This window comes from Astyanax mexicanus, chromosome 25 (assembly GCF_023375975.1).
Source record: "Astyanax mexicanus isolate ESR-SI-001 chromosome 25, AstMex3_surface, whole genome shotgun sequence".
NCBI classification, from domain to species: domain Eukaryota; kingdom Metazoa; phylum Chordata; class Actinopteri; order Characiformes; family Acestrorhamphidae; genus Astyanax; species Astyanax mexicanus.
The window spans coordinates 9,284,250-9,307,042 of NC_064432.1; the positions used below are offsets into that span (position 1 = coordinate 9,284,250).

General features: G+C 40.7%; 2 protein-coding genes and 1 long non-coding RNA gene across 3 annotated transcripts; 1 reads left to right on the forward strand and 2 right to left on the reverse strand.

Moving 5' to 3' along the window:
* The first annotated feature begins 2,290 nt into the window (after window positions 1-2,290).
* LOC125787679 (CD209 antigen-like protein D) lies at window positions 2,291-8,573 on the forward strand. Its single transcript, XM_049472251.1, has 3 exons — window positions 2,291-2,525; window positions 8,234-8,343; window positions 8,438-8,573. Exons 1-3 carry the CDS (start codon window positions 2,355-2,357, stop codon window positions 8,571-8,573), a joined length of 417 nt encoding a protein of 138 aa, XP_049328208.1. The 5' UTR covers window positions 2,291-2,354.
* Window positions 8,574-9,849: 1,276 nt separating this feature from the next.
* Window positions 9,850-12,941, reverse strand: LOC125787667 (uncharacterized). Its single transcript, XM_049472236.1, has 2 exons — window positions 11,005-12,941; window positions 9,850-10,494 (listed from the first exon to the last, which is right to left on the reverse strand). Exon 1 carries the CDS (start codon window positions 12,814-12,816, stop codon window positions 11,533-11,535), a length of 1,284 nt encoding a protein of 427 aa, XP_049328193.1. The 5' UTR covers window positions 12,817-12,941; the 3' UTR covers window positions 9,850-10,494; window positions 11,005-11,532.
* A 5,189-nt stretch (window positions 12,942-18,130) lies between these two features.
* LOC125787680 (uncharacterized) lies at window positions 18,131-19,494 on the reverse strand. The gene is made up of 2 exons (XR_007429472.1): window positions 19,286-19,494; window positions 18,131-18,775 (listed from the first exon to the last, which is right to left on the reverse strand). It is a non-coding gene; the product is annotated as an uncharacterized LOC125787680 (long non-coding RNA).
* Between the last annotated feature and the right edge of the window lie 3,299 nt (window positions 19,495-22,793).

Genomic DNA, 22,793 nt, shown 5'->3' on the forward strand with positions numbered 1-22,793 from the left:
TATTTATACTTATGTAATTTTTGGTCCTCCATAGTTTACTTGTTTGAAGAACAATTTGAAAATCTGCTTCTTAATGACCTGATTTTCAATGTTTGTGACTCTCAGATTAGGTGACGTTTGCAGTCATGTTGCAGCAGTTATTGTGGCTGTGGAACAGTGTGTAAGGGAAGGTTTAAATTAAATTACGTCCACTGTTTTGAACGCTGTTTACCGCTAAACGGAGGTGTCCCAGGAACAGCTACGTCACTTCCTACGCTCATGAATATTCATCTGAAACGGTCTATAGGTTTATTAAACTCCTTCCTCAGTGTAAATAAATCCACAGGGGGGCGCATGGTTGCCGACTCTAAAATGGCGGCCACGCTGACACGCCAGCTCCAATAGACCAATAGACACCACCTTTCGACACGCCCACAACTCCGAGCTGCAGAGACCCACGTCTCAACAACAGGACAGATAAATTAATATTTTAACCAGGAGATGGCAGCTACGTCCCATTTCTCAAACTACACACCTTCTCTTTTATTGCACTACTGATATTGTATGAAATTCAGATACACTATAGGACGCCTTGTTATATTTATTAAAATGGCTACAATCTCTTAATCTAACTAACTGACACCCGACTGTGTGTGCAGGGTCAAAGCTTCATCTTCTAGACGTGTAGTAGTTGGAACATAGTCTGTGCTGTTAGCCCGTTAGCTAACATTAACTAACTTAGACGTCCGTCAAGTACTTTATCATCAATACTTGGTTTAATTCAGAAACTGCTGTACTGAGCTCATCTGTCTGATACTCAATGTATCTGTACTAGAAGTTAGCTTAGCAAGCGAGCTTCAGAACCAACACCACCGAAAAAAACTTCTGTCCGTCCAGTCTCTCCATCATTCTCGTCTAAAAGTTTATGAATGGAGTTTCAGTTAGAGATAGACGAGAGTATGTTCTGTGGTGAACAGAATGTTACCTCTTATGTTAACTAAGAGAATTCCTCCAAATCTCTGTGTTAAACATGTTTTAATCATCAGACTGATGGTTTAACATTTACTGGAGGACTAAATTAACTGTGTGTGCAGACTTGACTTAGTCTGTAAACAAACTGAACTTTGTATCTGATCATTCTTTAGTGTAAAAATAACCCACAATTCACATCACCTTGCCATGAGCACACTGACCAGTGTTCAGTTTCACCACTTACACAGGTGTGGATGTTCCCAAGCTGTTCCCTGAGGCAACCCTTCATGATCAATTTATATAATGATATCCCATGACTTTTGGCATATCAGTGTATTTATTATTTCTATGAGTAAAGTTCTTGTATCTGTGTTTCCTCATAGAGAGTCGCTCTGCAGGAAGCAGACGCTACAGACTGGCTGCAGTGGGTCTGTGTCTGCTGTGTGTTCTCCTGCTGACTGCCAGCACAGTGCTCTGGATCCAGTTCAACCACCTGACTGCAGAGAGAGACCAGTTACAGACCAGTAACACCAACCTGACTGCAGAGAGAGACCAGCTACAGACCAGTTACACCAACCTGACTGCAGAGAGAGACCAGTTACAGACCAGTTACACCAAGCTGACTGCAGAGAGAGACCAGTTACAGACCAGTAACCCCAACCTGACTGCAGAGAGAGACCAGTTACAGACCAGTTACACCAAGCTGACTGCACAGAGAGACCAGTTACAGACCAGTTACACCAACCTGGCTGCAGAGAGAGACCAGTTACAGACCAGTTACACCAAGCTGACTGCAGAGAGAGACCAGTTACAGACCAGAACCACCAACCTGGCTGCAGAGAGAGACCAGTTACAGACCAGAACCACCAACCTGGCTGCAGAGAGAGACCAGTTACAGACCAGAACCACCAACCTGGCTGCAGAGAGAGACCAGTTACAGACCAGAACCACCAACCTGGCTGCAGAGAGAGACCAGTTACAGACCAGAACCACCAAACTGACTGCAGAGAGAGACCAGTTACAGGCAGAGAGAGATGATCTCCCGAGAAGGTTTTCTGAACTGGGTTAGTAATTCTTACACTTCTTAATCACTTTATTAGGAACACCAGTCTAACAGTTTTATCACCAGTCTTCCAAACTTTTATCAGTGTTGTTTGCACTGAAACCATAACCGTACATCACTACCGTAAAATGTTCCATTAAATCTGTATCTTACCTGTAAAGTCTGAATTGTACGTTCTTTCAGGTTAACTCACACGTTTGTGTCTCATTTCTTTCTGGCAGCTCTGTTTCACATCTCTCAGAATTGTAATCATATAAACCAGAGAAAAGAGTTAAAATGTTTTACTGTGAAGAGCATCAAACACTTGTGACCCAGAAGTGACCACAGGTGTTTTCTCATAATGCATTTCTTTTGTGTTTCATCCATAGATAAAGCAGTTAGAGACGGGTGGATCTACTTCAGCTCCAGTCTTTACTACATTTCTAGTGAGTACAAGAGCTGGAGTGAGAGCAGAAACGACTGCAGAAAGAGAGGATCAGACCTGGTGATCATCAACAGCAGAGAAGAACAGGTGAGAAAGAGAGAGAGAGAGAGAGATGTATTAAACTGTTTAGTAATGTTTATCGCAGCAGTAAGAGTTTATTTACCTGTAAAGCACTGTAAAACTACATAGTCCTGTTTAAATTTTCTGACAGTTTTTTGTTTCTACTCCCTCTGTTCATTTTTTTTATCTCCACTGATCATAAACACTGGGAAAACGTAAATCACGCACCGGATCTCAATGAAAGAAAGGTTGAGAAGAGAAGTTAAAAATCTTCTCTGATATAAATTGTGTAATTAGTTGTGAACAAAATAAAAACAACCACTGAAATCATAGCCTCATCCACTTTCTGTGAAGATTGAAGAACAGGGTGAAAGTAGGATAATAAATTATGTAGAGAAATAGAGGGACTACTGTCTGTAATTATAGAACTACAGTGTCCTATATGATCAGTGCAGCTAATAAGACGGACTGTGGACTGTGTTTAAAACACAAATTCAGTGAAGAAGAGTCCAGTCAGAAGAACTGAGTTAGAAGAATATGATTAGAAGAACACAATTGAACACAGTTAGAAGAGCACAGTTAAGTGCTGTTGATCTCACAGGTTTCCTACAGGTGGAAGAGTGCTGGTTCTTATAGAATAATTTTAAATGCTCAAATGATGACATGTCTTCAACAGGTCTTCATTAACACATTGAGAAAAGGTCAGCTGGTTTGGATTGGTCTGAGTGACGTTGAAACAGAGGGGGTCTGGAAATGGGTGGACGGATCAGAACTGATCACTGGGTAAGAGACTCCTGAACTGAACTCTGATCATGATGCAGTTACTGACTCTCACTCCTCACTGCTCTGATAAACACTCTGATACTCTCCTTCTCTCTGATAGGTTCTGGTACCCTGGACAACCCAACATTAAGGGAGATGAGGACTGTGTAACAAATGACATTAGTTCTGATCTTGTGAATAACTGGAATGACTATCCCTGTAATCGTCAGTTGTTTTGGATCTGTGAAAAGAGAATATAAAGAGTAGAATTTGTGGGAGAAGTGTGTAATATTACCTTTTTGTTACTCCTGAATAACTTCTCTTTTTAAAAGTGTTTAATTAAATAAAGACAAAAACAAGAATCTGCTGAAAACAGGAGTGTTCTACAAAGACTCATTTCACTGTTATTTATTCTGATTAATCTTAGTCATACACAGTTTTTACTTTTAGTGAAAAATCTCAATTATACATTTTGTGTAGTACAAGAATATGCTTAACCTCTTTTTGGGAAACCAACCTGTTATGTTAAAATGTTTTTGGACATCCCTCCTAATGAATGCATTGACTTACTTTAAACTGCTGACACAGGCGTGCAAATGCACACACTCGGTAAGTGCACAGCAACTGAATTTAATAATTTATTCCAAATTTTACTCCAATTTCTTTGCAATTTGTAAGTCCAATACCCAATCACTAGGCAGTCAACACACTCAGAAGAAAGCACCAGATCCCCAGATCTGATACATCAGCCAACAGACACCTGAGCTGAAAACACAGACAATTGTCCTCTCTCGGACTCCGGCTGCTGATGGTGATACAGCTACTGAATGTAAATACCCTCCTTAACACTCTGCTTTAGGTCAGACCCTTAAAACCTGTATAACTTCCAATAACAACTACAAAAACATCCTATTATACACAAGCTAATTAACATGGAGCCACACACTCAGCACAGCAGCAGCACAAACCATTCTCCTACCGTCTCTCTGCAGCTGAACTGGTCCAGGTCCTCACTAAACCCCAAACCCAGCCTTTATCTCAGGGTGGAGCTTCTGAAAACCTTCATTAGAGCATCAATATCCAAACTGTACAAACTGTAACTGTGCTCATGTGCTGGATGTGTGATTAAAATAATAAACAGGTTTTCAGAGACGCAGAGCAGAGAACCCTCTTTCAGATGAAGCGTCTCAGACTGAACGATCGAGACAAAGCTTTATGAAGTTTTCAGTTTCTGAGTAAACAGCGCTGGTTAGAGGATGGAGCTGAGACGTATCTGAGACTGTGTTTTTCTCACTGTTACACAGAGAATCGTGGCGGCTCCACCAGCAGAAACACTTATTCACCCTCTAATCTGTATTTAATTCTACAATATTTCAATGTTAATTATTTTTACAATAAATTACTCCTTTATTTTTATTATCTAGACCTGTCCAGAGACACCACAAAGATTAATAAAATATTTTAATCTGTAATTTTACTGCAGACTGTAAATCACTGATCAGCCTCACATTCTCAGATCCAGCATTTAAGCTGCTGATTGGCTCCCTCTAGTGGATTTATCATGGCGTCACACCCAAACTCAACCTGTTTCTAATCCTGACTGAAGATCCTGACAGGATTATGAAACTCTGAGCAAATACTGGATTTTCAGAGCTCAGTTTAGTGAATATATTTCTCTCAGTTTTCTGAATGGAACAGTTGATGTCTTCAGTTCATCTATGAGAGAGAATCAAACTGCTGCTGCTGATCAGTTTATAAAAAACTGTGGATAAAACACTCATTAGAAATGTTGAAGTAATAGATTAAATGGATGTTCAGAACTGTGCATGGACATATAAACATATAAACATACATAAAGAATTTATACTCAGTTTATATTGTAATCTCATAAATGTAGTCGTGTATGAGAGATTAGGATCAGCTTTAATAAAGAGCATGAGAGCTCTGCTGTTTTCACACCTTCAGCTCAGACAAGAAACTGTATATTGTTGATGGCACTTGGACACTTCCTTTATTAACAGCACTATTTTAGTTAAAGTAGCCGAGCGGTGCAGCACTGCTGTAGTGTTTCTACAGAGACGCAGTAATTCAGTGTTTCAGTCTTTTAGAGATTAGACATGTCTCTGAGTGTTTATGATGATGTGATTGGATTTGGGGAGATGAACAGAGGAGATAAAGTGGAGATGGTGGTGGATATCTACGAGAGTGCAGACGCTGTTAGAGGTCATGACCCCAACACAGAGATGGAGGACACCAACACAATGAGGATCCTGAAGACACAACAAGCAGGTACCATTACTAATTACTGATTACTGATAAGTGTACTTGACAGCAGGTATGTATGGTAGTGGTGTAAGAGTGTGTGTGGTGCTGGAACAAGTGTGTCAGACACCAGTGTCACTGCTTGGTTAAGAAAAGCCTACAAAAGAAAGGTTTCCAACCAAGAGGCCTTCTTAGGTCAGAAACCAGTGAAATGTGGGTGTGAGAAAGTTGGACCTATTAACTTGTTAAATTATATACTTTAGCATTGTTTATTTTGTACCTTATGGGGATAGATGTGCATCCCTGTGGACCTGATAAACAGGAAGCTGTAGACTAAAACATACGTTTATTGAATAAAGTTGCCCTCCACCACACCCAAGCAAATTTATAGGGTAACTAACCTCCCTGAGTTCAGTTGACTTAGCCCTAAGCTCATATTTGAAAAAGACTAAAAATGGGAGGGGTAGTTTGTGACGGGCACTGGGTGATGTATGGTTATAGAGGCAGGGCATGCAGATGGTTGAATGTCAGCAGGGGTAGTATTATTGATTGACTGATCTGCATAATATCACAGCTTATAAATGTGCCCAGCTGGGTTAATCAGTTCATTTTGCTTAGCTGGTGGAGTGGTGTGGAAGTGGGTCTGCGGTTCTCTCGTTATTCCTGTTCCTATTCGTTAGTCCTGGTCCACTCTCCCGTGCAGCCTGGGACGTTAATTTGACTGCATGTTCACAGAGGCTGTTGGGTGGAGGAAAAGTGGTTGCACATGTGGCCAGTGGCGTTGAGCCGGCATTTGGGGCAGCATTTGTTGTCTTTTAAACAGCCCACTTTCCACCAAGCCTCTATCCAGGGTGGTTTTAGGCATGTGGGTGCCCCAAGCAAAAAAACACAGCAGATTTAAGCATTCTGTTGTTTGGGAATTAGACAGGCACACCTGAACAATTTCAAGTGAAGCTTTTGTGCACAAGTGTAGAAAGGGGTGGTTTTGACAGCTTGGGAGCAGGGTCATGGTCAACTTCCTCAGCCATTACTATTGATTGATATCTTCAGGTTTTGTGAGTCACTGCCTTCTACGAATAACCTCTTTTAGAAGCAAAGCCAGAGGAGGGCGAGGAAGAAGGACAGCAGGACAGTTAGCTAGCTATGCTAAAAGCCAAACACTGTCAGCCCAGCTTCAGCAAGTGGAACGAGCCACTCGCGAGGATCGTCAGACCGGCTTTAGCGCCTGGAACGAGCTGTTCACCAGAAATTTACACAGGCAATTTTTTTTTTCAATAATTTTTTCGCAGGATAGATTTTTTCACCTTTTTTGCGCCCCCAACATTTGACATTGATGTGATGCCACACTGGTCCCTTCTCCAGTTATATCCTTCTCTTGTCCTTTCCAAACTCCCCCCGACTTTAATTTACACTTGTGACACTGTGGACTGAGGAATGTTAAATATCTGTATAGAGATCTACAGAAATGGAAGGATGTTTCCATCCATCTGCACTACTACCAGACCTCATGCCAACTCGCATAAATTCATTTCACCTTGCCATGAGAACACTGACCAGTGTTCAACTTCACAACTTATACAAGTGTGGGCGTACTGAAGCCTTTCCTTGAGGCACACCTTCATGATCAGTTTACATATTTCTGTCCTATGACTTGCCATTTTAGTATCCTTATTGTTTAAATGAGTTATGTATCTGTGTTTTCCTCATAGAGAGTCGCTCTGCAGGAAGCAGACGCTACAGACTGGCTGCAGTGGGTCTGGGTCTGCTGTGTGTTCTCCTGCTGACTGCCATCACAGTGCTGTGGATCCAGTTCAACCACCTGACTGCAGAGAGAGACCAGTTACAGACCAGTAACACCCACCTGACTGCAGAGAGAGACCAGTTACAGACCAGTTACACCAACCTGACTGCAGAGAGAGACCAGTTACAGGCAGAGAGAGACGGGCTCCACAGAAGGTTTTCTGAACTGGGTTAGTGATTAATTGCAGTTCTTAATCACTTTATTAGGAACACCATTCTAACACTGGTTTGAGGTTAAACTGGTACAGAATTGTACATCTAAATCATTCCACATCGTTACACTATGGAGTTATATTTAGGCCACAACGTGTTGTACTCATAGTTTATTTGAAGGTGTTCATCAAGTGCAAATATAAAAATAGTCAATAGTGCATTCAGTTCCATATTCAGCAACAGAAATTAGCATTTTGTCTACGCTTGCACTTTTCATTTATTCAGATCATTTTTCAGTTTTTTGGACTGAGAGCAGAAACGACTGCAGAGAGAGAGGAGCAGACCTGGTGATCATCAACAGCAGAGAATAACAGGAGAGAGAGAGAGAGAGAGAGAGAGAGAGAGAGAGAGAGAGAGAGAGAGAGAGAGAGATGTTCAATACTGTTTATCTCAGCAGTAAGAGTGTATTTACCTCTAAAGCACTGTATGACTTCTTAGTCCTGTCAAAATAATATGACAGTTCCTTGTTTCACCACTGTTAATTTTATTAGCTCTATTGATCATACACACAGTGAAGAAGAGTCCAGTGAGAAGAACATAGTTAAAAGAATATGTTTAGAAGAACAAAGTTGAACACAGCTAGAAGAGCACAGTTCAGTGCTGTTGACCTAACAGAGTTCTGGTTCTTATAAAATAGTTTACAGAGGGGAGAGAGGTGGGTTGTTGGAAATGTGTAAACAGTTATTGTACTTCAACAGGTCTTCATTAACACATTGAGAAAAGGTCAGCGGGTTTGGATTGGTCTGAGTGATGCTGAAACAGAGGGGGTCTGGAAATGGGTGGACGGATCAGAACTGATCACTGGGTAAGAGACTCCTGAACTGAACTCTGATCATGATGCAGTTACTGACTCTCACTCCTCACTGCTCTGATAAACACTCTGATACTCTCCTTCTCTCTTTCTGGGGACCAGGAGAACCCAACAGCAATGGAGAGGAGGACTGTGTTATAACTGACATTGGTTCTGATCCTGTGAATAACTGGAATGACTATCCCTGTAATCGTCAGTTCTTTTGGATCTGTGAAAAGAGAATATAAAGAGTAGATATTGTGTGAAAAGTGTGTAATATTACCTTTTTGTTACTCCTGAATAACTTCTCTTTTTAAAAGTGTTTAATTAAATAAAGACAAAAACAACAATCTGCTGAAAACAGGAGTGTTCTATAAAGACTCATTTCACTGTTATTCATTCTGATTAATCTTAGTCATACACAGTTTTTACTTTTAGTGAAAAATCTCAATTACAAATTTTGTGAGGGTGATGCAGTTACTAAATATAAATGCATTCTTTAGCACTCACATTCTTATGGAGTGAATTTTGTGCCAAAAGTTTTACACAAAAAAAATAAATCCCCAATCAAAATGTTAGGAATCAAAAGCAAAAATTGTATGTTACAAATTCAAGAGAAAAAATATATAGCGAATATATATTTTTAAATATACTTGGTTATTTTATTATCCTTTGCAGTTATTTGAAAATTATTTCAGTTTGGTCTTTGCTTTTATTTTTGTGTTTTTGTGAATTTTCTGTGGATTTTTTGGATTTTTCTGTTAAAGACTTTTGCTTCTGGAATCCCTCTTTTGCTTCTGCTTCAGTTTTTTGCTTCTGAGTTTTGGCACAGTTTTCACGGGTGGGCGGGGCTTAGAAGAAGGGGTTTCCCTTGAATCTCCATTGGTCAGCTGGTTCTGAACTGGCGGGTTCCCTGAACCCTCGTCTGAGACTGACCACGCCCCCAAACACCCGCCAGCTTCAAGCGTCCTTCCAAACACGGAGTGAACAGCAGCTTCCAGCAAACAGCAACAGATACTTTTACAATTAAATATTATACAAACGTTATGTTCACAAGTCACATTAGCGAGAGTGCTAAATATTCATGCTGAAAGTAGGTAACTACCTAACTCACTAGCTCAATGACTAGGTAACTCACTAGCTCACTGAGTAGGTAACTCACTAGTTCACTGACTAGGTAACTCACTAGTTCACTGACTAGCTAACTCACTAGTTCTCTGACTAGGTAACTCACTAGTTCACTGAATAGCTAACCCACTAGTTCACTGACTAGCTAACTCACTAGTTCTCTGACTATGTAACTCACTAGTTCACTGACTAGGTAGCATTCTAATTCATTAGCTCATTGAGTAGTGTAACGATTACTACAGAGTAGTAATGTGTTAGCTAGTTTTCAATATTTTAATATCAAGCACTAATATGCTGAGCAATAGAAAGGATAACTATAGGCCGGTCAGAAGATACCAGGATCGTCTACGGAGCCCAGGACAACACCACGTGAGAAACAACACTGCACCACGTCTCTGGAATTTGGAGCTTAATGGAAGCCTCCATTTATTGAAAAGGTAAGTACGAATACTATTATAATACTATTATAATAAAAGAAAATAATAAACAAAAGATATAGAATTCAATATGAATAATACCAATATTAACTTTCCCTGATGTTGTTGTATGTGATACTATTTATATTACTACTACCCGGGTAGGAAAATCTATAATAATAATATATTTATATATGCAAAATATCAATATCAACCTCAGTATCAATATCAGAATATCCCTTTTTCACCAGAATACCAAAATAAAATAACAAGAATATTAGTTAGATTGTGTAAATTCAAGAATTAAGTTCAATTAAAATAATAACACAATATACATATATCAAAACCACAACAATATAAAGTTCTTTTTTTTCTTTTGTTTCACAGGTGGGAGTTGGAGTTGAAGTGTGGGTATGTGCAAAGAGTCCAGTCTATGGCATGGTGAGTATTTCTCCTACCGCTCTGAAGATGAATAAAGGTTCAGCAATAAAGGAAAAAAGGGGTTTCACAGATCAGAGTTGTCCACAGTACTTGCAAACAGCTTTCAGGGTCGAAGTCCAGGGAGGCTCGCCATCAAACGTAGGAACGAGGGAATCCAATTCGAACTCTAGTCAAAAAACCTGACCTATAATAGGTCATAAAACTCAGTCAATATCAAAGTTTAGCTCTATATGAACAGATATCAGCTCTAAACACAATAATTCACACTTAACTACACATTCACAATATAACTGAACACATTTACAACATTTTAGGATTTATGTACAGAGAAATAAAGATAAATGCACCGCTTGTCACACAAGGGGTTAAATTTCTGCAGCGCGGGTCTGTACTGCGCGCGAATTTGTGGCGCCCACTTCTCTCGGCCACACACGGCCCAGCCTGTGGCTAAACAGGCTGAAAAATACCCGAAAAGTGTATAAATACGCACTCTCTACCTCTACAGATCCCACTCCTTGCATAGTTTCAGTTATAAGAGTCAAAGATAATTTTAAACAGTTATATTGACTCGTTTAAGCGCTGGCATCGCTAGAATTCCATAGAAAATACATTGTTAGCTTAGCATAGTCGTTAGCTTAGCATAGTCGTTAGCTTAGCATAGTCGGCTAGCGCCGTAAGTATTAAAGTAACTCACCGATGCAGAAAAACCTCTGTGTATCAGGCTAATAAGCTCCTCATTCACCACAAACTGCGTCTTGGCTCCACCAGCTCAGCGTTTTAGAGTAGATGAGAGTTATTACTGATAATAATAAGGTTTCTATCACCTAAGTTTGGCTTGTATCTAGCTTTCTGTCAACTTTCTTCCAGCATTCACCTGCTCCTGACGGCTGCTTGACCCAAAAGGAAGTGCTGGGTCAGGGTCAACAGTATTTCCCACTCATGTCAGCGTAATACGATCACCCTATTGGCTGCAATAGGTGACGTGCTACTAAAACAACAAAGTATTCCCAAAAATATGAAAAATAATTATTTATGGATTAAATAAAGTTTATTTTACTCTAATATTTGTGTCTGTATTTATTTACATTATTTTCCCAGCTCCTTATTTAATTGACTTATTTTATTTATTGTGTTTTTATTAAGAATTAGCTATTCTTAATTGTAATAGACTATATATTAATTACGTGCCCTTTTTAATAATAAAATGTACTTTTTAAATAATTCAGACTTTTATAACCTGGGTTACACCCTCCCCGCTTGAACGTATGCACGTCCCGGTGCATCTGTATGGCTGTGCAGTAACAGGTTTGGAATGGGAACAAGGTAAGTAATCAGGTTCTGGAATGTCTCTCAAAGCTTCGGTAAAAGCTGTGCTTAGGCCATGGAATAAAGACTGAACCATGGAGACAACTGGGTTTCCAAACTGAGCATAGTGCAGGCGCTCAGGTTGCTCTCTTTTACGGTTAGACCGTCTGACACAATCTGATTCGCCAGAGTCAGTGTCTTCACTCGATTCACTTTGCTCAGCTCCAGGCAGAACATCTTCAGTTTCTCTTTCAGCTTCCATTTGTGTACTTGAATCTTGGTCTAGGAATTGGAATGACATTACAGGTACATCATTTGCAGGTAAGTTATTAACAGAAAAGTTCTCATCAGGAGAGTTCTTTTCAGGTGAGTTTTCTTCAGGTGAGTTCTTTTCAGGTGAGTTTTCTTGTGTTTCTCTTCTCACAGGTACCTCATAAATAGTAGTGAAACTGGTGGGTCTGACTACTGGTCGATCTGTGACTCTGTAGTGTAGAAATTCATCATCAAAGGCCAAATCTTGGTCTACTGGTTCTTGTTCAACAGATTGTCGTGTTCTGGGTTTTTGTTGGGGTTTCGGAACAGGTGGCTCCGCAGCAGCATCTGGCAAGAAATTGCAAGGAAGAAGCAGATCTCTATGCAGAGTTCTCAGCGGACCATCTGTAGTTTCCGGCTTGACTGTGTAGACTGGGAAGTTTTCGGCCTGTTTAACCACTATGTGGATGTCTGGCTCCCACTTATCAGCAAGTTTGTGCTTTCCACGGAGTCTGACTGCCCTTACAAGGACTCGGTCACCAACTTCTAGTTTAGAGGCAGTGACATGCCGGTCAAATCTGGTCTTGTTAGCTTTTGCAATTTTCTCTGCACTTTGCTGGGCTAACTTGAAGCTTTCGTCAAGACGTGACTTGAGATCTTGGACGTACTGGGAATGTGACTTATAACGCTTATCCCTCAAGGGCAAACCAAATGCTAGGTCTACAGGTAGTTTTGGCTGTCTTCCAAACATTAATTCATATGGGGTATGCCCAGTCACATCATTCTTTGTGCAGTTGTATGCGTGCACCAAGGGCTTGACGAATTGTTTCCACTTTGACTTGTCTTCCTCGCTAAGAACTCCAAGGAGATTTAGCAGAGTTCGGTTGAAGCGTTCCACAGGATTCCCGCGAGGGTGATATGGCGTAGTACGTGACTTGCGAATTCCCATAATCTGACATAATTCCTTAATGACATGTGATTCAAAATCTGGACCTTGGTCACTATGTAGACATTCAGGGATGCCATAATGAACTATAAAGTTTTCCCAGAGGCATTTCGCAACAGTCTGAGCTTTTTGGTTTGGTGTGGGAATTGCTACCGCGTACTTCGTGAAATGGTCTGTAATCACGAGAACATCCTTGGTGTTGCTTCGGTCAGGCTCTATGGACAAGAAGTCCATACACACAAGTTCAAGGGGTCTAGTCGAAGTGATGTTCATCAAGGGTGCTGCTCTTTCTGGTAAAGTCTTCCTTCGGACACATCTGTCACAGGTCTTGATTTTTCTCTCTACATCATCAGACATTTTCGGCCAGTAGAATCTAGACCTTGCCAAATTAAGTGTCCGTTCCATTCCCATGTGACCCATGTCATCGTGTAGACTTTTGAGAACAACAGCTCTTGATGGTTCAGGTAAGACCAGTTGGTAAGTAGGGTTGTCTCCGTCCAAGCGCTGACGATATAAGATTTTGTTGTACAATCTTAGCTTTTTCCATTGTTTTAGGAAATGGGTGACTTGTGGCAGCTCTTTTCTGACCGCTGGAGAAATTGTCTCTCCTGTCTCCATCTGGTGAATGATTTCCCTCAAACATGGATCGGCTCTTTGTTGGTTCTGGATCTCTTCTTCGGACATTTGTGGAATTACGGGCAACCCACTTTGTTCTTCGTCAACGAAACCATCTGGAATGGAACCTGAAGAAACGACCAGAGAATGTATATGTGCCACCATGTCATTGTCTTGCTGACATTCGTCCAATGTATGTCTGACAAAATGCTTTTCACAGATAGCTTTCACGACATCTTGGCTCACGCAAACATCTGAACCCTCCAGGTGAGTATTAGCAAACTGCTGGATTCGTTCTTGCTCTTTCCTGGAAACAGCATCATTGGTCAACTCACCATGGGGCCTTCTGGAAAGACCATCAGCATCTCCATTTTGTTTCCCAGCCCTGTATTTAAGCTTGAAGTTGAAGGTTGACAGCGTAGCTAGCCACCGGTAGCTTGTGGCATCCATCTTAGCAGTAGTGAGGATGTATGTAAGTGGGTTACTATCAGTCACGACAGTAAATGGACTTCCATACAAATAGTCATTGAATTTTTCGGTGACCGCCCACTTGAGTGCCAAAAATTCAAGCTTGTGTGCAGGGTACTTAGATTCACTTCTTGATAACCCTCTGCTTGCATAGGAGATAACCCTCATTTTTCCTTCTTGCTCTTGGTACAATGCGGCTCCCAGTCCAGTAGTACTGGCGTCAGTGTGAAGGACATATGGAAGCTGGGGGTTCGCAAATCCTAGGACAGGTGCTGAGGTGAGTTTTTCAATGATTGCCTGGAATGAGCATTCACACTCAGGAGTCCAGCGGCTACCAAATGGTTGTTTCGGATCATGATACTGTTTTGGCTCCTTCTTGAGTTGGCTACTTCTCCTCAAAGGTGGGTATCCAACAGTTAGGTTGGTGAGTGGTCTGACAACACTAGAGTAGTTTTTTATGAAACGTCTGTAGTAGCCTGAAAAACCAAGGAAGGATCTCAATTCTTTTAATCCTTTGGGTCTTGGCCATGTTTTTAGGGCTTCTACTTTGTTGGGATCAGTCTCAACTCCATCCTGCGATACTATGTGGCCTAAGTATCGGACAGAAGTTTGAAAAAACTTACATTTAGTTGGAGAAAGCTTCAAACCATATTCTTTGAGACGATTTAGGACTTTCAGCAACCTCACTTCATGCTCCTCTAGAGTCTTGGAGAAAACAATCAAGTCGTCAAGAAATACAAGGACTTCTTTCAGGTTCATGCCGCTCATACATTTTTCCATCAAGCGTTGGAATGTGCTTGGTGCGTTTGTGATCCCTTGTGGCATTCGATTGAATTCCCAGAATCCAAGGGGACACACAAAGGCAGTCTTTGGTTTGTCAGTCTCTTCAACCTCAATTTGGTAGTACCCAGATTTTAAGTCCAACACCGAGAACCATTTTGACCCTGTGAGTGTGGAAAAGGTCTCCTCTAAGTTTGGAAGAGCATACGCGTCTTTAACTGTCTGAAGGTTCAGCTTCCTGTAGTCTATGCATAAGCGAACATCTCCATTCTTCTTCCGCACCACTACTATGGGAGATGAGAAAGGTGATTCAGACTCTCTGATTATACCAGCCTGCAGGAGCTCTTGAAGATGTTTGCGGACAGCTTCTAGATCTTGTGGGTGAATAGGTCGAGCTCGATGCTTGAATGGAGTCTCATCAGAGAGTTTTATGTGATGCTTGACTCTATTAGTTCTTCCATAATCTAGGTCATTATGCGCAAAGACTTCAGGCAAGCTGCTCAGCTTTTGTGTGACACGCTCTTTCCACTCAGTAGAGATAGGAGAACCTTCAAAGTTAAAGCTCAATTCAGGACTGACTGATTCAGATTCAGCTGACCTGGACGGCTGGGGTAATAAAGCCTGAACTGCATTAAGTTCAGCAATGATGCATTTCTGGGGCATTACTATATCATGTCCAGACTCATTCTTTAACATCACAGGTACTTTTTGGTATGACCTACTAGGGATGCTCATCAAACAGGGCTTTACTAATAGTCCTCCAGGCAAAGTGGAACATGTGGGATGTTCTAAAACAGCCATAGTTCCAAACATCTGCTGCTTGACTGAAATACAGCCTTCTAAGACCACATCTTCTCCAGCAGCAATGACTTGAGAGTTCTTGCTGTGGAGTTTGACTAACCCATGAGTGAGGTTTTGTTGTTGTTCAAGTCTTGCTTTGAGTATTTTCAATACGGCTTTATAACCGTACGAACTGGAATTGTACTCTCTCACATTCTTTTCATTGATGGTCATATACAAGACATCCAAAGTGTTTGTGCCAATGAGGACTTGGGGTTGAGTGTCAGAATTTAGGTCTGGAACAACCAAGGCTAGTGTTGGTACTTCCACCTCTGCTCCAGCAAATTCTTCAGGAAAAGTGATACTCAGGTCTACATACCCCAGGTAAGGCACCGTCTGTCCATTAGCTCCTTCCACTTCCAACAGGTCACCAAGTGGGTTCATCTGGTGTGCTGGTAGTTGTTGGTTGAAGAATGATTGGGAGATTGTGGTTACCTGGGAACCAGTATCAAGTAGACAGTTTGTCTGAATTTTTCCAATTTTCACTTGAGCTGTGCATTTGGTTCCTATCAATCCTTTAGGTATAAAACAGGGTTGTCTTGTTTGTGCACATTTTAGTGAAGCTCGCTGAGTATGTGGTTTTTCAGCTTTCTTGGTGGTGGGACGAGAATGATCTTCAGTTCCTGGCTGTCCCATGACAGAAACTGGCTTCAGTTTAAAGGGTTTTGTTCATCTTCCCATGCTCTTTGTTTCTCTCTTAACTCTCTTCTCTTGGCAGCGACTAGAGCAGGGTTAGCTTCAGCCTCACAATTAGCCACAATGTGTCCATCTTCTCCACAGCGAAAACAATACCAGGGCTTGGGCTTTTCACTGGTGTTTTTCTTAGCCAAAGTCTTTCTCTCTTTCTTCTGTGCATGGTCAGGTTTTGTAGGTCTAGGTTGTCTCAGTGGTTCTGATGAAGATTCAGGCTTCACACAGGTTTTTCTTTCACTTTTCAGTTTCAGAATGGAGGTTAGTTGGCTTTTAATTTGAGCTAGTTCTTTCCTCAGTTCGCTCATTTCAGTGGAAACTGGCTCAACTGGAACTACACTACTGACTACACCACGGTTGCACATAGTGTGTGAGTGCACTGAAGTTTTCTGTTTAGCTACGCTTAAGTGCTGTTTCCTTCTTGCAACTTTAGCTTCATGCTTGTTTTCCGCTGTGCGCAGTAACAGCAGCAACTCAGCGAATGGCGGGGGGTGTTTTATCTTGTGTTCTAACTGCAGGTCTGCCAGTAAACTATCATTCCAGCAGCCCCTACAAAACTGCTTGAGGAGATGCTGGTTCATGTCACGAGCCAAAACACCACCTGCTCTTTCAGCTTGACTCAGTGCAGACTGAAGACGCTGCAGGTACGCTGAAGGCTTTTCTCCTGCATCTTGAAGAGTACTCATGAACTGTGCAAACAATTCTTCTCCATCCTCTACAATACCATAGGCTGAATCTAATAGCTGCAAGTATGTTGTGGCTGCAGACTCTGGACTGATGTGCTTGATTATGTCAGCAGCAGGGGACAGAAGACTTTCAAGAATCCTGCGTGTTACTTCTCTATCATGGACTGATGGATCGCTGAGCATCAGCCCGACCTGAGAACGCCATGTGTCGTAGTCGACCTCGCTGTATGGCTTTGGAACTTTGCCAGAAAAGATTCTCAATCTCACAGATGAACCAGCGAAGGGAGATTTATCTTCACTTCTCACGATGTGCTCCACTATTACTTTCTGCACTTCAGGTGGATTGAGTGTCCTAGAATCAAGCAGTGGAACTGATCTGTGCTTAGGGGGCGACAAGGAATTTGCAGAATGATGGCTCCTGCTGTCATCAGAGGTAGGTTTCAGGTGAGCACCAAATAGGGCTTGGGATTGAGATGCAGACAGGTTTAGCTCTGACGTTTGGTCGGGGCTTGCTGCAGGACTTTTCTGTTCAACAGGCTCAGATGAGTCAATGATTTCACCAATGTGATCCAGGGCTTCTTTCAGGACTGCTTCTAAATCCCTCCCACTTAGTTTAGCTACTCTCTGTAGCTCACCTACATAAGTGTGAGTGATCTTACTACCCGCCCCCTGACAGTAAACGTCCGCTAATGCTCTTACGCAGCATACAGTATTTGAATCGTTGGCAAGCGTACAACGGTAGGGTAGAAGGGGTTGTAATGTCTGCAAAGCAGAACCGGAACTGTATTCTACAATTACTTGTGAATGTAATTCAGAACTAGTGTCATCTACTTTTAGTGTCCTATTTATGGCACCATTTTCTCTCAAGAATGTAAACATCTCTTCATCACAGTCTGACCCAGTTAATCCACTAACGACCACAGAATTAGGAACTTTTACACCATTACGTTCAATGAACTCCATTTTTAGGGTGTGAATCAACTTAGCTTGATTAGACAGTTGTGCAGTGTGGCTCTCGAGTGTGTGTTTAATGGAGATAGGCTCCTGGCTGAGCTCGCCAAGTTTTTTGTAACGATTACTACAGAGTAGTAATGTGTTAGCTAGTTTTCAATATTTTAATATCAAGCACTAATATGCTGAGCAATAGAAAGGATAACTATAGGCCGGTCAGAAGATACCAGGATCGTCTACGGAGCCCAGGACAACACCACGTGAGAAACAACACTGCACCACGTCTCTGGAATTTGGAGCTTAATGGAAGCCTCCATTTATTGAAAAGGTAAGTACGAATACTATTATAATACTATTATAATAAAAGAAAATAATAAACAAAAGATATAGAATTCAATATGAATAATACCAATATTAACTTTCCCTGATGTTGTTGTATGTGATACTATTTATATTACTACTACCCGGGTAGGAAAATCTATAATAATAATATATTTATATATGCAAAATATCAATATCAACCTCAGTATCAATATCAGAATATCCCTTTTTCACCAGAATACCAAAATAAAATAACAAGAATATTAGTTAGATTGTGTAAATTCAAGAATTAAGTTCAATTAAAATAATAACACAATATACATATATCAAAACCACAACAATATAAAGTTCTTTTTTTTCTTTTGTTTCACAGGTGGGAGTTGGAGTTGAAGTGTGGGTATGTGCAAAGAGTCCAGTCTATGGCATGGTGAGTATTTCTCCTACCGCTCTGAAGATGAATAAAGGTTCAGCAATAAAGGAAAAAAGGGGTTTCACAGATCAGAGTTGTCCACAGTACTTGCAAACAGCTTTCAGGGTCGAAGTCCAGGGAGGCTCGCCATCAAACGTAGGAACGAGGGAATCCAATTCGAACTCTAGTCAAAAAACCTGACCTATAATAGGTCATAAAACTCAGTCAATATCAAAGTTTAGCTCTATATGAACAGATATCAGCTCTAAACACAATAATTCACACTTAACTACACATTCACAATATAACTGAACACATTTACAACATTTTAGGATTTATGTACAGAGAAATAAAGATAAATGCACCGCTTGTCACACAAGGGGTTAAATTTCTGCAGCGCGGGTCTGTACTGCGCGCGAATTTGTGGCGCCCACTTCTCTCGGCCACACACGGCCCAGCCTGTGGCTAAACAGGCTGAAAAATACCCGAAAAGTGTATAAATACGCACTCTCTACCTCTACAGATCCCACTCCTTGCATAGTTTCAGTTATAAGAGTCAAAGATAATTTTAAACAGTTATATTGACTCGTTTAAGCGCTGGCATCGCTAGAATTCCATAGAAAATACATTGTTAGCTTAGCATAGTCGTTAGCTTAGCATAGTCGTTAGCTTAGCATAGTCGGCTAGCGCCGTAAGTATTAAAGTAACTCACCGATGCAGAAAAACCTCTGTGTATCAGGCTAATAAGCTCCTCATTCACCACAAACTGCGTCTTGGCTCCACCAGCTCAGCGTTTTAGAGTAGATGAGAGTTATTACTGATAATAATAAGGTTTCTATCACCTAAGTTTGGCTTGTATCTAGCTTTCTGTCAACTTTCTTCCAGCATTCACCTGCTCCTGACGGCTGCTTGACCCAAAAGGAATAGTCTAGATGGAAACAGGGGTCCACGAGCACATAGTGGATTTTTTTTCGCCACCTGTTTTTTCTTAATCTTTGAAGTGTCTATTTTAAGATTCTGACAGGTAACAGGATGAAATAATGTCCCATGACATTTATTTTTAACCCTTTAATGCATCTATGCTAATTCTGAACGGGAAAAAAAATATGAAGAAAATGGCATAGCTCCTTGAGTTAACAACCTATACAGACAAATGAGCACACTTTTCCATACAATTCTGGGCCAAGGAATTTAACCGAATGGTTATTTTTAAGTTTTTTACACATTTTGACTTGATTTTGGGACAAAAATATAAAAAAAATGCAAAAAAATGTAAATTTGCCTGTATGTTTTCACATTACACTAAAATCATGTGCATTAAATATAAACATCTTGGGGTTTTTCTTAAACTTTGAAGTGTCTACTTTAAGATTATGACAAGTAACAGGACAAAAAATGTCCTGTGGGGCTTATTTTTAACCCTTTACTACACCTGTCCCAATTTCGAACCTGAAAAAAATATTAATTAATTGGCATAGCTCCTTAAGTTAACAACCTATACAGACAAATGAGCACACTTTTCCACACAATTCTGGGCCAAGGAATTTAATGGAATGGTTATTTTTAAGTTTTTTACACATTTTGACTTAATTCTAGGACAAAAATATCAAAAATTAGCAGAAAATGTTAATTTGCCTGTATGTTTTCACATTACACTAAAATCATGCGCATTAAATAAAAACATCCTGATATTTTTCTTAATCATTAAAGTGTCTTCTTTAAGATTCTGACAGGTAACAGGACAAAAAATTTCCTGTGGGGCTTATTTTTAACTTTTTACTACATCTATCCCAATGCCGAACCTGAAAAATAATCAAGAAATTGGCATAGCTCCTTGAGTTTACAACCTATACAGACAAATGAGCACACTTTTCCATACAATTCTGGGCCAAGGAATTCAATAAAATGGTTATTTTTAAGATTTTGACACATTTTGACTTAATTCTGGGACAAAGAGATAAAAAAAATAGCAGAAAATGTTAAGGTCGCATGTAGGTTTTTACATTATACTAAAATCCTGTGCACTGGATAAAAACATTCTGAGATTTTTCTTAATCCTTGAAGTGTCTACTTTAAGATTCTGACAGGTAACAGGACAAAAAATGTCCCGTGGGGCTTATTTTTAACCCTTTACTACACCTATACAAAATCCGAACCTAAAAAAATATGTAGAAATTGGCATAGCTCCTTCAGCTAAAGCCCTATACAGTCAAATGAGCACACTTTTCCATACAATTATGGGCCAGTGAATTCCATAGAATGGTTATTTTGAAGTTTTTGACACACTTTGATTCAATTCTGGGACAAAAAGATAAAAAAAAATAGCAGAAAATGTTATGGTCGCCTGTATGTTTTTTTACATTATACATTATATTTACATTAAGAAAAGTCTACTTTTAGATCCTGACAGGTACTAGGATGAAAAATGTAATAAGCTGCAGAACTAATTGATGATAAAATCCAACAATGTACTAAAAATAAAGTATTAGTATAGTGTGGTACTAATAATTTTAATCCTCATTATCACCATTGAAGAGATCATAAAATCTCTGTCCCTCTGTCCCTTCCTCCTGAACATCTGTCCCCTCTACAATCAATCCTGTCTCTTCTGCTCTTGCAAAAATGTCAAGAGAAGGAGGGAAGATGGGGCAAACTGACCAGACCGGCTCCAACACCCCCTCTTCCATTGTCTTCTCCCAACCCGTGCCCTGATCGTAAGGGTTTGGCCTTTCAGATTTTGGCTGATCTGTCCTTTTTTAGCTGGAAACCCTGTAGTTTACTCTGTCTACTTTAAAACGTGCATCCAGGGCTCTGTTAACACCCACCATCTTTTGCAGCATCTTGGTTCTCACAGCATCAATGGAGGTCAGTTGGCTAATAGACATACATAACATTATCTCCTGCTGGAGCTCATTGCTGTCCTGCCACAATGTCGTTTTTTCTTTCATTTTAAAATGTCTAGTTGTGGTCTCTAGTATGAATGAATGACATGTGAGCCGTTTTTGTAAAAAAAAAAGTGCTCAGGTGTCTCTGTATAGCTCTTTTTTAATGGACTGTTTTAGGCGTGTGTCCAAAATGACCGGATTCCAGCTTTGCTCATGAATATTCATACATGCAAACAGCATGCAAATATCTCTCCTCTGATTGGCTAGGAGCACTGCGACGCCCCTCCACCGCTCTGCCGCTCACTGCCTCCCACCTCCTAACTGATGAGCGGTGATGTTGCGTCGCTTCAGCTCCGCCTCTGGGAGTTTCTCGAGCCAAGGTGGGCTGGTCTGTGAGTTTCTGCCTATGTAGGCAGAAAGATAATTCAAAATTCACCCGTTTTTCGGAGGGGGGGAGGGGGGATTTCTTTGCTTAGCTCCTGCAGACAATGGGGGCTGCAAAACAGTTTAATGTGCAGGTGTACACATTCAACTCGGAGAGACCTACTGTATTCCACAAAAAACAAGAAAAATCGGATTTTCGCGGAAGGTGAGCTTTAAGCTTTTCTGTATTTAGTAAACTATTACTGTTTTTTTTAATCAAATCTGAGTACAATGTAAAACTGTATTGAGATCAGAGACATTCACTAGCTCACTATGCAAGCCAGTTCCGTGGTCAAGAATCATGGTAAGGTTGACACTGCTGACATGGTAAAGGAGGTTCAGTAATGTGTCGGTGTTCAGGGTCCTCATCACACTGTACTTGTACCCCCACTTTACAGCTTGGTGGAGGTACAGGACAACACGGGTGTCTGTCTCCTCCTGGTTTGACTGCAGGGTGTGGATCTCTGAACCCTGAACCCTTAACAAAATGTATTTTTTTTTTACACATACCTGTATATTGAAGACTCTACAATTCTAGCGTTCCATTCAAATGTTTTTATAGCATTTGGATATGTGATGACAGCTAATGTTAAGCACCGATAACTAAGGTCTGAGCCTTTTTCAACTTACTTACATTTGTTAAAGTTAGGCAATAGGATCTCATATACCCATACCACTGCCCTCACTTCTCTAGCCCAGATGCTGCCTCAGTGGTGGCCTTGATTGCTTTGTGTGCACACATTAGTGCTAGAAGACTTCACAAACTTCATGAAAGTTTCCAGCATCAATGGAGGTCAGTTGACCATGGACATACATAACATTATCTCCTGTTGGAGCTCATTGTTGACCTGCCACTATGTAAAGCTGGCTTAAAGCCATATCCATACAGATACCTAACATGGTTTGAGGCAT